Here is a 12792-nt window from a genome sequence, read left to right as displayed (position 1 = left end):
CTATTTACAGCTCACTAATTACAAAGCCATCCATTTTCAAACTTTTTCATATCAGCAAATTAATAAAATGCACTTTTACATCATACAACAAATGCTGCTACTGTAGTCCTATTTGTAATAAGTTATTTGCAAGACGTACAGGTGACAAAAAGGGTCCTGCTATGGCTAGTGGATGGGAGGATGCCAAGATCATAAAATCCAACAAAACAAAGCAATTCACTAATTTTGTGGTAGCTGTCAGCAGATGCAATAACGTTTTCCTTGCTGAATAAAGAAATTTAACCATTTGCCACCACACACCATAGTCAGAACCATGATGCAAATATAAGTATGATGATTAAGAGCTCTCTCTCACGCGCTTGCTCTCTCTCTCTATTAAGGAATATTATAGGTAATAATCATTTAACTTGTTCATGTTAGTTGAAGATTTTGCATCTAATTATTAACATGGTCATTTTTGTCCAAAATTGAAGTTCCCTAAATAAGTTCTAAAATAATTATTTGCATTTTCTTCTACTAGTCTTTTACTTCTACTGTGTTACATAATCAATTTTCATGTAATTTTTAGTAACATGAACTAAAGTTTGGTGATTGTTCTGATAACTTTTCTTTAAACAGAAAAAAAAGGAAAAAAGACAAATGAAACATATGATATATACATAGACACACACTTATGAGTGACAAAAATTCTTTTGAAAGCAAAATAGGAACCACATGTGTGTGCCAGTATATACAGGTATGTTATGAACATAAAACCTGGCCAAAGAAGAGAAACCTGGATTGTCTTTTTGATAAGCCAAAGAGAGTCCTAAACATTGCTTACCCAGACACTGAGTTTTCAGAACACAAGGGATCATATTTTGGTTCTTCCAACCTTGCGCTTTTCTTTGTAGAGAGATCTAGCACTCCATCCCCTGCAAAGAACGAGTAGTGATGATAACAGTGCTTTTAAGGAAGATCTCAGAGATTTTGTCAGCAAATGTATTTTCACCTATGGCACAATTTTCAAGCAGCTACTTTATCCTGTAAAATTTCTGACACCTTATTCCATTAACAGCATCGGCCATCAGCAAATGATTTTGTGCACTTGATTTGCCACCAAACTTTATAAATTTGAGAAAAAAAAAAAAGTAAACTCATTCAGAAATAGCAAAATTTAAAAGAACCTGTATTAACCAAACATGACTGCTTTCCTAAAAATCACACGTGTCTATATTGCACTTTTTACTTTTAAGGCAACCAAAAGAATGCACTTGATACTACAATTATTATTCATATTTACATTCTGTAAACAGACAATTCTGATGCTGAAGTTAAACTTGACATAACTAAATCCTAGGCTTACAGGATAATTCAAGCTAATAAGGATCTCAGGAGGCCCCCAGACCAACTCCTGCTCCAAGCAGGGTCAGCAATGACACCAGACCAGGTTACTGGATGAGCAGGTACCAGGAACTGGGTAACTTCCCAGTATCCAGTAACTTCCCCATAACTGGGAAAAGAGCTTGAGCCCAATACAGAGTACTAACACTTTAACTCTACATACTCCTCCTGCTACCTCCACATATATGCAATAGTATTAGAAATTAGAAAAAAGAAAGACCTAAAGTGGTCCATCAAGTCACTGGTAAAAGTTAAAATTCAAGATTTATACTTGGCTGTTAAAGTCTATGAAGTATTGAAATAGAAAAACATACTTTTTAAAAAAATCAGTATTTAAAAACATAAACAGTTAAAATACTCCTTTTAATCTTTTCTCTTTAAAAAAAAAAACAAAACAACAATGACATTTAAATTATAGTTAAATCCCCTAAATATATTTAATTTCATACCTTTCTTCCTTGGTTCTCTGTTTCAAACTTGGGCTGTTTTGTGTGCCTGAGCTCTGCGAATTCAATTTTGAGTTTCAACATGTAGCTCAACATTCAACTCTATAATCACCTTTATACTATCCCCTATTGCATATACAGCGTAATTTTCATGTTACTGCCTATTATTTCTAAAACATCAATCAATTGCACATATTTTCCCACAGCCTCAGATGCAGGCAATGGTTGAAGCATCCAAATGCCAACACTCAAATAAGAAGTCAAGAGAATTGTTTGGGTAGCTCTCCTTTATACCAATAATGCAAGGAAATAAGAGTTCTGTGTAATAATCAAATCCAGATTTTTGGTTTTGGACTGCTCTTTGACTGTTCTTCCACAACTATTTTGTACTGTTTGAAGGAGGTCAAAGAGAGAAAAAGTAACATCGTAACTCAGCCTAAGGGGATGAATACATATAAATATTCCCCTTGTCAAGGGTGCTTCTTTGCACCCGAATACATTCCTTTCAAAATCTTAAAGTTAGAGAAAGGATTAATGCAAACCAACCTTCCTGATGCATTGATATTGCAGAAGAAAAAGCCAATTAAGAACACTACAGAAAAATTCTACATGGACATTTTGGCCTACCCAGGAATACCCAAGCTCAACCCAAAGGCCCTGAGTCCTGTGGAACAGATTTCATCTGTTGTGCTCTGTCAGTTGCACAAAGCAAATCTCCCTTTCTTAAGTGCTTGTGTGCTCCCCTGCGCAACAGTTTCTCCATCTTCAGCTGACACTCACAGACATCACAAAAAAGTTTAGAAGACATCACTGGAAAAAAATCTAATTCAAAGCTGACCACTTATCAAGCAATAAAAAGCTAATTGTCTCTCCACCAATTTACAGGAAAAAAAAAAAAAGACAAAGCTAGCAGCTAGCTAGATTTTTACGAAAAGAAAGAACCCAAACAAATCAACAAAATCCAAAGGCTCCTGTAAGATTCCATAATGAAAATAATTTTCATTCCCACTCTTTCAGAACTGGCTTTGACAACACCAGGGTAGCAATCAGTTGAAAAATTACTAAAAGAACTAAAATTACTAAAGAATTAGTGAAAATTCAGCCTCCTGAATCAAAAAATTAGCCATATTTTCAGCCTCTAAAGGATGTGCAGAACTAAATGAATTTGAGGTTCAAGACATTTGGTTCTTCCAATACAGCAAATTCAAATTCATTAAGTACATGACACCTCCCTGAAGACAATGCTTTATGGGAAGATGATACTCAGTAAAGAGAATCACACAAGAAATTTGATATACATGCAAAATACCAGATAGAGTCACTGGACTACAGTTTCTTTTTTTTTAGCCATTTCATTTGAATTTTTAAAAAAAGCAAACCAACCAATCAAAAAAAAAGAAAACCCACAAAAAAACCCCCACCAAAACCCACAACAAACAATCCTCACAGAAACCCACCTCAAACTGGTAGGATAATGAGAGCATTTGCTGTAAAGCTCTAAGACACGGTGTAATCCTACCTAATGAAATGAATGTATATACACAGTTGAGATGTTCACTTTAGTACATCAGGTACAAAAAGTTTGCAAAGAGGCATTCTACAGGTGGATTATGAATCTTGGAAGCTTGTTACTTGCAAGGTAGGGATAGTCTTCTCTAAACTGAGCCAGAACTTTCTATTATTTCTTACAAATCAATCAAAATAGGTATTCTAGACAGGAACTGAATTGTATCAGGAACAGAAAAACCACTCTGTAAGGTGGTTTTAATAAAAGACATGTAACTACTTCCACTCTTTAGGTGAAGCCATGACTACTAAGAAGTAATTCTTCATAAAAAAAAAAGTATAAAACATTGGATAATATAGAAAAATACATTAGATGTTTTTCAGGTATGCTACTCATGGTCTTCTAATGCAGCTATTTATATGCAAATTAAATTATTCTTATCCTCAAAGGAATGGACCAACCTCTGGCCTCTGATTCTCAGCACAAGATCATCAGGTGCACCAATACCAAGACGAAACTAAGTGTGATCAGAGTTCATTTTCAAAATAATCAGGACTTCAATCACTTGAAACTCCTCCACTTGAAACTAGTGATGTTAGGGAAGCAGGGAGGGGAAGGAGAAGCAACAGAAACCAGGTCAGCCTTGAGTTCCTACAACTGGTATTTGATTTCTAAACTGATTTTTTTTCTGGGTTTCAGGAAATCTCTCATTAGCTATTATAAACTGTCTTATTACATCAGTTAACCCACACTACTCAGTCCTCAGCTGTGGAAGGGGCTAACAGTGGGCCTGTTAGCCAAAGAAGCTGAGAAGCAAGAAGAAGCTGATAAGGAGCTCTCTCCAAGGCTGTAACCACGGAGACCAAGAGAAGTGAGGAACTGAAGAAAGATAAGAACTTTGCAGCTGGATGAAGTATTTTCAGAAAGTTAGTTCAGTCACCGTAACTTTTCACCAATAGAATTATGTTGATTTATTGTGGCCAACAGTTAGGGTAGAAGAAGCATAAACAATTGGAAAGTGTATAAAAGGTCAGCCATGTTCAATAATAAAGAGCTGCCATCTGAGACTGCTTGTGGTCTCTGCTTTGTGTCGTGACCGCCTCGACAGTGATACTCAGCCTCCAAGGCAGGGGAGCACTCCACTCCTACTCTGGAAGAGCACATCAGCCTGGCCACTACCTGCAGCTCTTTACTCTCCTGCTCTCCTAGAAGCTGCTGTCATTAGCTTAGGGATCTCAGAGATTTATCCCTGCCTACTCTAGCTTTAGTTTCTGGCCTTGGTTCTGTTAAATCTAAGGCCCTTTGTGAACCCAGTGACCCATGACCTCCTGTCACAGCAGTTCCGATGTTTAAGAACAGTTGAGCAAAACCTGCCTGTTACCTGTCTCTTCCTCTAAGAATTTTCAGAGAGGTCTACCTAGCTTTCATACCGTGTAGTAAATAACAACTCTCCCTTTACCTTACCCATCCACAGGACAAGGGGTTTTGTAGCAACAAAACAACAGTCTTGTCTTCAGTATTTTTCCTGATGGTGCCTTGCCTTTTGCGGGCTATTTTCTGCGCTTCTGAACACAGAGTTTTCAGGAAACAGTCAGTAGGAGCACCAAAGCCTTTTATAAATCCTTAACTACCACTTTGAGTAGCCCCTCTTGACTTGAAGTGCTATTTAGTAACATAAAAAATGCCAGATGAAAAGTATATGGCCATTCACAGGGTGATCAGGGCACAGTCCTGGCAGTATCTGTGAGGACGGGCCAGGGGCTGCCCTGTGCTGGACACAGATGGCTGGCTTCCAGACCTCCTGCAGGGCACAGCTGAGTCCAGCAGCCACTTGGGCAGAAACTCTGGAGAACTGTATTTAAGAAAGGGGGAAAAGTGCCAGATGGACACAAAAAATGGGAACAAAAAGAATGAGAACATGTGAGAGATAAGTCCAGCGGCAGAGAGAAACCATTAGGAACAGACTGTGGACAACCCACACCCAATCCCCTTGTACTACAGGGGTGGTGGTGATGGTCACAGGTGAACCTGGAGTGAAGCTGAGCCTGGGAAAGGAGAAAGGAAAGGCAGTGTTTCAATGAATTTTTGTTTCTACTGCCTGAATTAATAATGAAAAATTTATGTTAATAAGAAATAATTAGAATTATTTTTCCCAAGCAAAGTCTCTTTAACCCATGATGGCAAGTGGTAGTAAGCAATGACCATGTCCTTATCTCAACCCATAAGCTCTCCATTCTGCTCTTCCCAGATCCAGAAACAAGAATAAGCTTGTGCAGCTAAACCAGCAGATTATTTATTGGTACTGTTTCTACTTCTGACTCTTAAAGTCATTTTGCTTAGAAGCTTGAGAACCATCAACCCTCCATATCTACCAAGTGAAAGAAGCCTCTGCATCACACTTTGCTGCTGCTAGGAACATTCCTGAAAGAGCTCAGCCCCATGACTGCACAAGGAAATAAGTTGCTGCAGGATATTTCAACACTGTTCCTTACTCACCATGTCATTCTGCAAGGATGCTACTTCTTCATTGGCTTAGTTTAGAGGAAAAGCAGTATTGCAAAAGCACACAGTAACACCCCACCTTTGTTAGATGTAGTGCATGGAAAACAGGTTTTGTTTTTCTTTACAGGTACCTGTTATCAAGGCCTGAACAGCTGTAAGAGTTACATGCATTAGAAAAAGGAGCAAGATACAGGTATTTTTGGAGACAGCTAATTGACTGACATTGAATTGATTGCCTCATTACGAGCAAGATACACAGGAATTAAAGCACCCTGCTAAATTACCACGCTTCCACCTGCAGAGGAAAGTAGAGCATGCTCTGGGACTCCACCCCCAGTCACGGGTCAGCTGGACATACCTGGATACCAGTGCTTAAACTCATACTCAGTACCAAATGCTGCAGTTCCAGAGGTGCAATGGGTTCACCTAAGCCAGTAGTTAGACCCCAACTCAGCCCCTCTACCATTCCCTGTCCTCAGTGGGGGGCAGGAAGAAATAAGATGAAGATCATGAAGATAAATACAGAGAAAACATTTCTCAATTACCATTACAGGCAAAATAGACTCAGGGAAAATGAATTTATTGCAAGTTAAAACAGATTTGGATAATGCGAAAAAGATAAAAATTAAAGCACTTCCCCACTCCTACCTCTTCCCAGGCTCTCAACTTCATTCCCAATCCCTCCATTTTCTCCCGTGCCCAGATGGCATAGGCAAGATTGAGAATAGGGGCTAAAGTCAGTACAATTCTTTACAGCTCCTTCTCAACAGGCCACAGACCATTCAGGAAACACCCAGATGCTCCATTGTGGGGTCCTCCACAGGCTGCAACATGAATGAGTATCTGCTCCACAGGCTGCAATGGAACACATGTTCCACCACGGTCCTTTCCATGTGCTCGATGGAAATACCCATTCTGGTGCCTGGATCACCTCCCTTCGCCTTTCCCTCACCTCGTTGCTCCCAGTGCTGTTTCTGACCCCTCTGCCTGTCCAGCATTTTTGCACTTTCTTAACCATGCTTTCACAGCAGCACTATGAGCCCAGCTCCTATGCTCCCCTGCAGCCTGGTGTGGGCAGAGCTGGCTGAGCCTCACACAGAAGCCACACAAGCTTCTCACAGATGCCACCCTACAGCCCTCCCCAGCTATAAAAACCCTGCCATGTAAGCCCAAAAATCAGGGCTATCAGGTCTGGAAGTGTCAGACCTAAGGATTTTTTGGCTTCAGAGATGGCCTCCAGAGGAAAGTAGGAAGCTTTCTTTAATGGAGAACTTCAGCGGCAGAATCTCCTTTCAGTGCTGAGCTAGCACTTAGCTTGGATCTGCTCGCTGCTTTGAGTAATCTGGAAAATAAAGTTTACTCCTGCCTCTCAAGCCCAAGAATCACTCTAATAGTAAAGGAGTAAGATTGTCTATTTAACTAATTAGATTATTCATTTCAAAGATAACTATTGTAAATACAAAGCACCTGCCTAGGCAGAAAGTGAACCTAAAGAATTCATACTTGGATTATTATCTGCTTAACAGGATTTGAATTAAAGATTTCAACTTTGAGGATCCATCAAAGCAATTTGAACTTCCTCCTGTTACCACCACTGCATTTGGAAATTTTAATAGGAATTACAAATAGCAAATACTAAAGAGAGTTGCATGGTATTTAAAAAACATTACTAAGAATGGAACCATGGTACAGCTTTTAAAAGTCTCCAGACCAAAGAAGAATACTATGTTAGAGAATGATACATTTCAAAAAATAATCCAATTAAAAAACCTTCATAATTCCCTACCATAAGCACATGACACTTTATTATAATCAAGCTGTCTTCAGGAAAAACACAGAACTGAGAGTTGGGTGCAATAACAATACACAGTCCCTGACAAAAGCTAATTAAAATAACTTTTTCATGAATCTTTGCACTTAGAACATAATGTAAATAAAAAGAGCAGGCTGACATTTTTAATCTTTAACTTATTTGCTCATGTTTCCATCACAACAGTAAAAAGCTAAAATAGTTCAAAATTAACACATTCATGGAAAACCAAAAGCACAATACAACTTCCCTTGTGGGTAAGATGTTCAAGCCACCTTTCTCCAACTACAGTCTTATTCCACTATTATTTCTCATTTCAGCATCTCTGAATTTCACAGCAAGATGTTACCTTCAACATCTAAAAAGCACTCCAGCAAACATGGCAGTCTAAGTCCCGAGACTCTGCAGTGTCTTACATAGTTTAATGTGTAACTTGTACATTGTGTGTGCTGAACAACTCTTTTAGATTTAGGCGTTTCACTGAAGGTCCACAATTCTAAACTTGCTCTTTAGCCTTACTATAAGAAAAAATCCAATAACATAAAAAGATTATTTAAATAACTCCATTTCTCTGTATTTTAGATTTTTCTTAGAGAAAAGATCAATGGATTTTAAGATAAGGGTGGCAGCATAACTTTCTTTCTGTCCCTGCCTTGCCCACCTCCTGCCTTCCCTTTCATTCCTCAAAGATTTATCTGGGCTCAGCAATGCCAGACTCTGCCTTTGGGACTTTGTTCCTTCATGAACATTTAAGACTAGTTATTAATAATCAGCTGCTGAAGTAAGCAACATGCTATAGTGCTGATATGAGGAAAGTATTTTTTTATTGCTCTTGCAAAAGAAATGTGCTTCAACCTAGGCAATTATAAACCTCTAAAATCTGTAATTCATCTATAGAAAGATTCCATCCAAGCACAAAAGGTATTTTCTCAGGATTTATACCAGTAAGTATTTACTAAACCCTGGTATAAACTGGTTTCCACTGACCATACAGAATAAAGGCAAGATATCCGGGCTTTTTTGTTGTGTTTTTGGGGGTTTTTTGGGGTTTTTTTTTTGTGTTTTTTTTTTTTTTTTTTTTTTGTTGTTGTTGTTGTTGTTGTTGTTTGGGGGGTTTTTGTTGTTTTTTTTTTTTTTTTTAAAGAGAAAGGATGCTTGAAATTTAGCCTAGAATAGGTATATTTATCATGAGGAATCCATCAGAGCTCCCTGCCCCCAAGGATCTCTAATTAAAGACTACATCATTAGGTACACACATACCAAATCTGCTAATGTATATTAAAACAAACAAACCAACAAACCCCCCCCGCCCCCCCCCCCCCCAAACCAAAAAAACCTTAGTTCTGGTTTCTTTCAACTTTTTCAGTATGGTATATGACATGCAGGTCAACTTTTCCCTTTGGTCTGCAATATGACAAGATTAACATTGACCCTGATATCTGTAAAAGACAAAAGCTGCTTTTGCCACTGCTTTCAGTGCACATGACAGTCACAACCCTTCCTGAAAACTGCTGCTAATCCAAATCTGGTTGAAAGTCCAAAACACTCTCGTGATTATACTGTTATCAGTTTTGGATAGCAATATTCCTTGAGGCAAAGAAATTATTTCCTTTTTGTAAATGATAGTGAGACAGACTATTTTTCTAGCTTTACTCTCAGTTAAGAAAGCTGCACTAACCAGTAATGATTAAGGTATGAAGTATGGAAATTTTCTCCCAGAGTAATCTTCTCTTCCCATCTTTCTAACCAGCCTGTATTTAAAGAATCAAAGTGTTCAAGAGCTGACAGAGACTGAGTGACATTTGCTCCCTGAAATCCCAGGATCTTTTTCTTTTTTCTCAGGCTTCTTGACAGCCATTTCTTCAAAAAAAGTTTTGAACCACTGTTACCTGTGACAGCACAGGTGAGAGGACTTAGATTCAGTTTTCCAAAGCTGAGAAATTCCAATGCCACTTATTTAACACAGGCACTCAGAAATCAGAACGCTTATCTGCTAACACACAATATGAAAAATGTTTCCATTTGACATGGACATTTATTTTTCAAGGGAATAAGACACCATAAAATGAATAAATGACAGCAAACACAGATTATCAGATATAGAAATTTACCTTGCTGAGTATTCTGTTCTTGAGTTCGATTCACAGTGAGGTCTAGAGGGCTATCCTGTTCTTCCTGAAGGGAGTTTTCCGTTTGGTTCATTTGGATACTTTTACACATCAGACTTGGTTCAAATGATGAACCATTTCTGTTCTCTTGAATTTTGCTACTTTTTGAAATGTACTCAATCGCAAACTGACGGATCATTTTTTTCATTAATTCCTGAGCAACTAGGGGAATGTTAGGATCACAGTTCTGAGGAAGATCTAGAATAAAAAACACAGGCATTAGATATATTAAGAACCAAAATTAATTATTTTTCTTATAATAAATACTTCATATAAGCACACAAATGTGTTAAACAAGTACATGTGTAACGAGCATATTAATTCAGATCTCTATCAAGTTTTTTTAATGAGCATTCCTAACTGGAAGTCATTTGAAAGAACATTTAGCACAGATCATTAATTTTTACCTTACTCCTCTGTCATAGTATGCAAGTAAGAGTATGTGGGGTTGCATTACAAAGTGGACTCAGAATCTGTACTGCGGGCAAATAAGTTGAATTTTTATTTACAGACTTCATTTTCAGTTTTGAAAATAAAGTATTTTGAATACAAACCATGGAAGTAAAATAAAATATGGATTAATACAGAAAGAAGTGACTTTAAAAGAACAACCATAACAAAAATAATTTTAAAATGTAGTTCTAAAGATTAGTCCTCTTCATAATATAGAACAGTTGGACTTTTGAGGAACTGGTCTTAAAAAGAAAAAAAAAAAAAGGCAAAAAGATTGTGTTCCACTCTGAGATTATAATCCCCATTGTAGGTTCAGGATTGAAATGTCAGAACTGATATGACGCTACTTGAAATGTCCCATACCATTTGTAGTAATACAAGCAATTGAATACAAACAAAGTTTTAAGCTTTTATTGTAAAATCTTAGAGGATTTTGAGGACATTTTCAAAGTGCTAGCAATAAAACACTTGGAAGAAAAGCTTTATTTCCTATTCTAAACTAACTACATCCTATTTTTCGCTTGGGTAGGTAATATTTCAATGAAAATAAGTATCTCATTTTAGAAACAAACAAACAAAGAAAAAAGGATCAAATGTGATATAAATTACTTTATTTTAATGCTACCTATCAGCTAGAAAAAAGTAAAACCTCTTACTAAAAAGCATAGCTGAAACTGTAACTGTGAATCACCAAAAAGTATCCTAATAGAAGCAACAGAAAAAAAAAAAGTGTAACCTAGCGTAAATAATGTAATTAAGAAACTTAAATTAAGCTGTGCTACTGCACTGATGACTGCAACACACCATTTCACAGGACAAATACAATTTGACCATACTCAGAGATCTGTGTTTCCCCTTAAACTGGCAGTAATAGCACTTACTTCACTACCTCACTTTTCCTTCTTCCCTTCAACTCTACACTCCTCTCCACACAAATATCCTTTTCAATATATTAACTACTGCCCATCCTTGAGTTCACAGGCAATGAGTGAAACAGTTTTCAATCAAGAAGGGAGAGGGATTTCAAGCAAGTGTGAAAGCAATGAACAAGAATTAGCTTTTAGGTGAGCCCTGATTGCCTGGAGGAAATACCAAAGGACATGGTTCTGTAGTTACTGGCATAATAAAGTTAATCTGAAACAAAATAGATGATAAACTGAGGGGTTTTTCATGGAAGTGAAGAAACTGATAAGGCCAGGTTGGGCAGAAGTTTACATGCAAAGGGTACATGTCCTAATAGAAAGTTTGGAGGATCACACAGCATATTTCCTCAAGCATTTTATGCCAATGAAGCTTTATCCATCAACTATCAAGAGAGTGACTGCCAGCACTGATCAAGGAATGCTGCTCAGGTTTAGGATGAATGCAGAGAAGATTTTTTTTTCCTTGTTTATTTCAGGTTTATTTAAAACACATTCCATTTTGAGAATTTGTTTTCACAAACAGAGCATTGCAAAGAATTACAAACCTGCAACTATGAGATCTGCTGCCTATAGCACACGAGAGGGCAGCTTACTCACTGCTCAGATGTTTCCTGTCAAGAATTTTTGGCTGGCCTCTCCATAGTGCTTGATGAGGTATGGTGAAGCTCCAGCATTTTTAAGACATCTTGGCTTCAAGAGAACTTACCCAAGGCATGACAAAACAAACCTGCTAATGGTTAAAGTTCTATCTTCCAACAATCTTTCAACCAGATCTCTACCAATATACCTAAAACTGACCAGTGTTTCTTGAAGAGAGATATGAGGTGAAATTCTAAATGATGGAGGATACCTACAAAGATCTCTCCCCACTATGTAACCTCCAGCCACAGCAATATAAACAGAGCATACCTAATTCCTGATTCCTAAAGAATGAACTCAATAAATATTCAACTGGAGTTTACCATCCTACAGACACACTTAGAAGTAAAGAAAAAATTCAACAGATACTGGAACACTAAGACAACAGATGTAAAGTACTGATGCACATGCAAAATACAAGAAAAGAATACGGAAAGTTAAGAGATGAAATTAAATAACTGAATTATCTAGGAACAAAATTGTTTGCATGACAGGAAAATGGCAGTTCCAGACAATGAAATCTACTGATGAACAGCTTAGCTTCAAAACCCAAAAATTTGACTGCCTGTAATCAGAAACTCACAGAAAATGAATTATACAAAATATTATCAGGACTGAGTAGGGTCTGGAATGACCCTACTTATACAGAGCAATTAGTTTGTTGCATGCATGCAAGAAACAACTTGACAACTTATTATTCTTCTTCTTGACAACTTCTGGGTAACAGGTGATCATCAGTGCAAATGGGAGAATTATTTTACATCCTGGTGTGATCTGTACCCTTAAAGAAGCAAAAGACCAGAGAGCACAGGGGACCTACCATTAGCAGGAAAACACAACAGCCTGGAACAGATTTCTCCTTATTAATCATCCCCTGCATCAATTATTATAAAACTGCCATTATTACAAAACTAATTCAGAGCTGTCTGTTTTTACTGCCTTTCTATTCCACTTTAGACTC

At 37.5% G+C, this 12792-nt stretch overlaps 1 protein-coding gene across 8 annotated transcripts in view; it reads right to left on the bottom strand.

Moving 5' to 3' along the window:
* The window catches only part of LCORL (ligand dependent nuclear receptor corepressor like), an 82176-nt gene that overhangs the window by 30498 nt on the left and 38886 nt on the right, over window positions 1-12792 (bottom strand). For 6 of the 8 annotated variants that reach the window (XM_059845093.1, XM_059845092.1, XM_059845096.1 and 3 more), the window contains exons 5-6: window positions 9760-10014; window positions 824-914 (exon numbers count right to left, since the gene is read on the bottom strand). In XM_059845093.1, the coding sequence (XP_059701076.1) occupies window positions 824-914; window positions 9760-10014 (346 nt within the window). The remainder of the gene's footprint in view (window positions 1-823; window positions 915-9759; window positions 10015-12792) is intronic. The other 2 variants (XM_059845099.1, XM_059845098.1) reach the window with 1 other exon arrangement.

The sequence above is a fragment of the Haemorhous mexicanus genome, chromosome 4, assembly GCF_027477595.1.
Source record: "Haemorhous mexicanus isolate bHaeMex1 chromosome 4, bHaeMex1.pri, whole genome shotgun sequence".
NCBI lineage: Eukaryota > Metazoa > Chordata > Aves > Passeriformes > Fringillidae > Haemorhous > Haemorhous mexicanus.
This window is presented reverse-complemented; position numbering and strand designations above follow the sequence as displayed.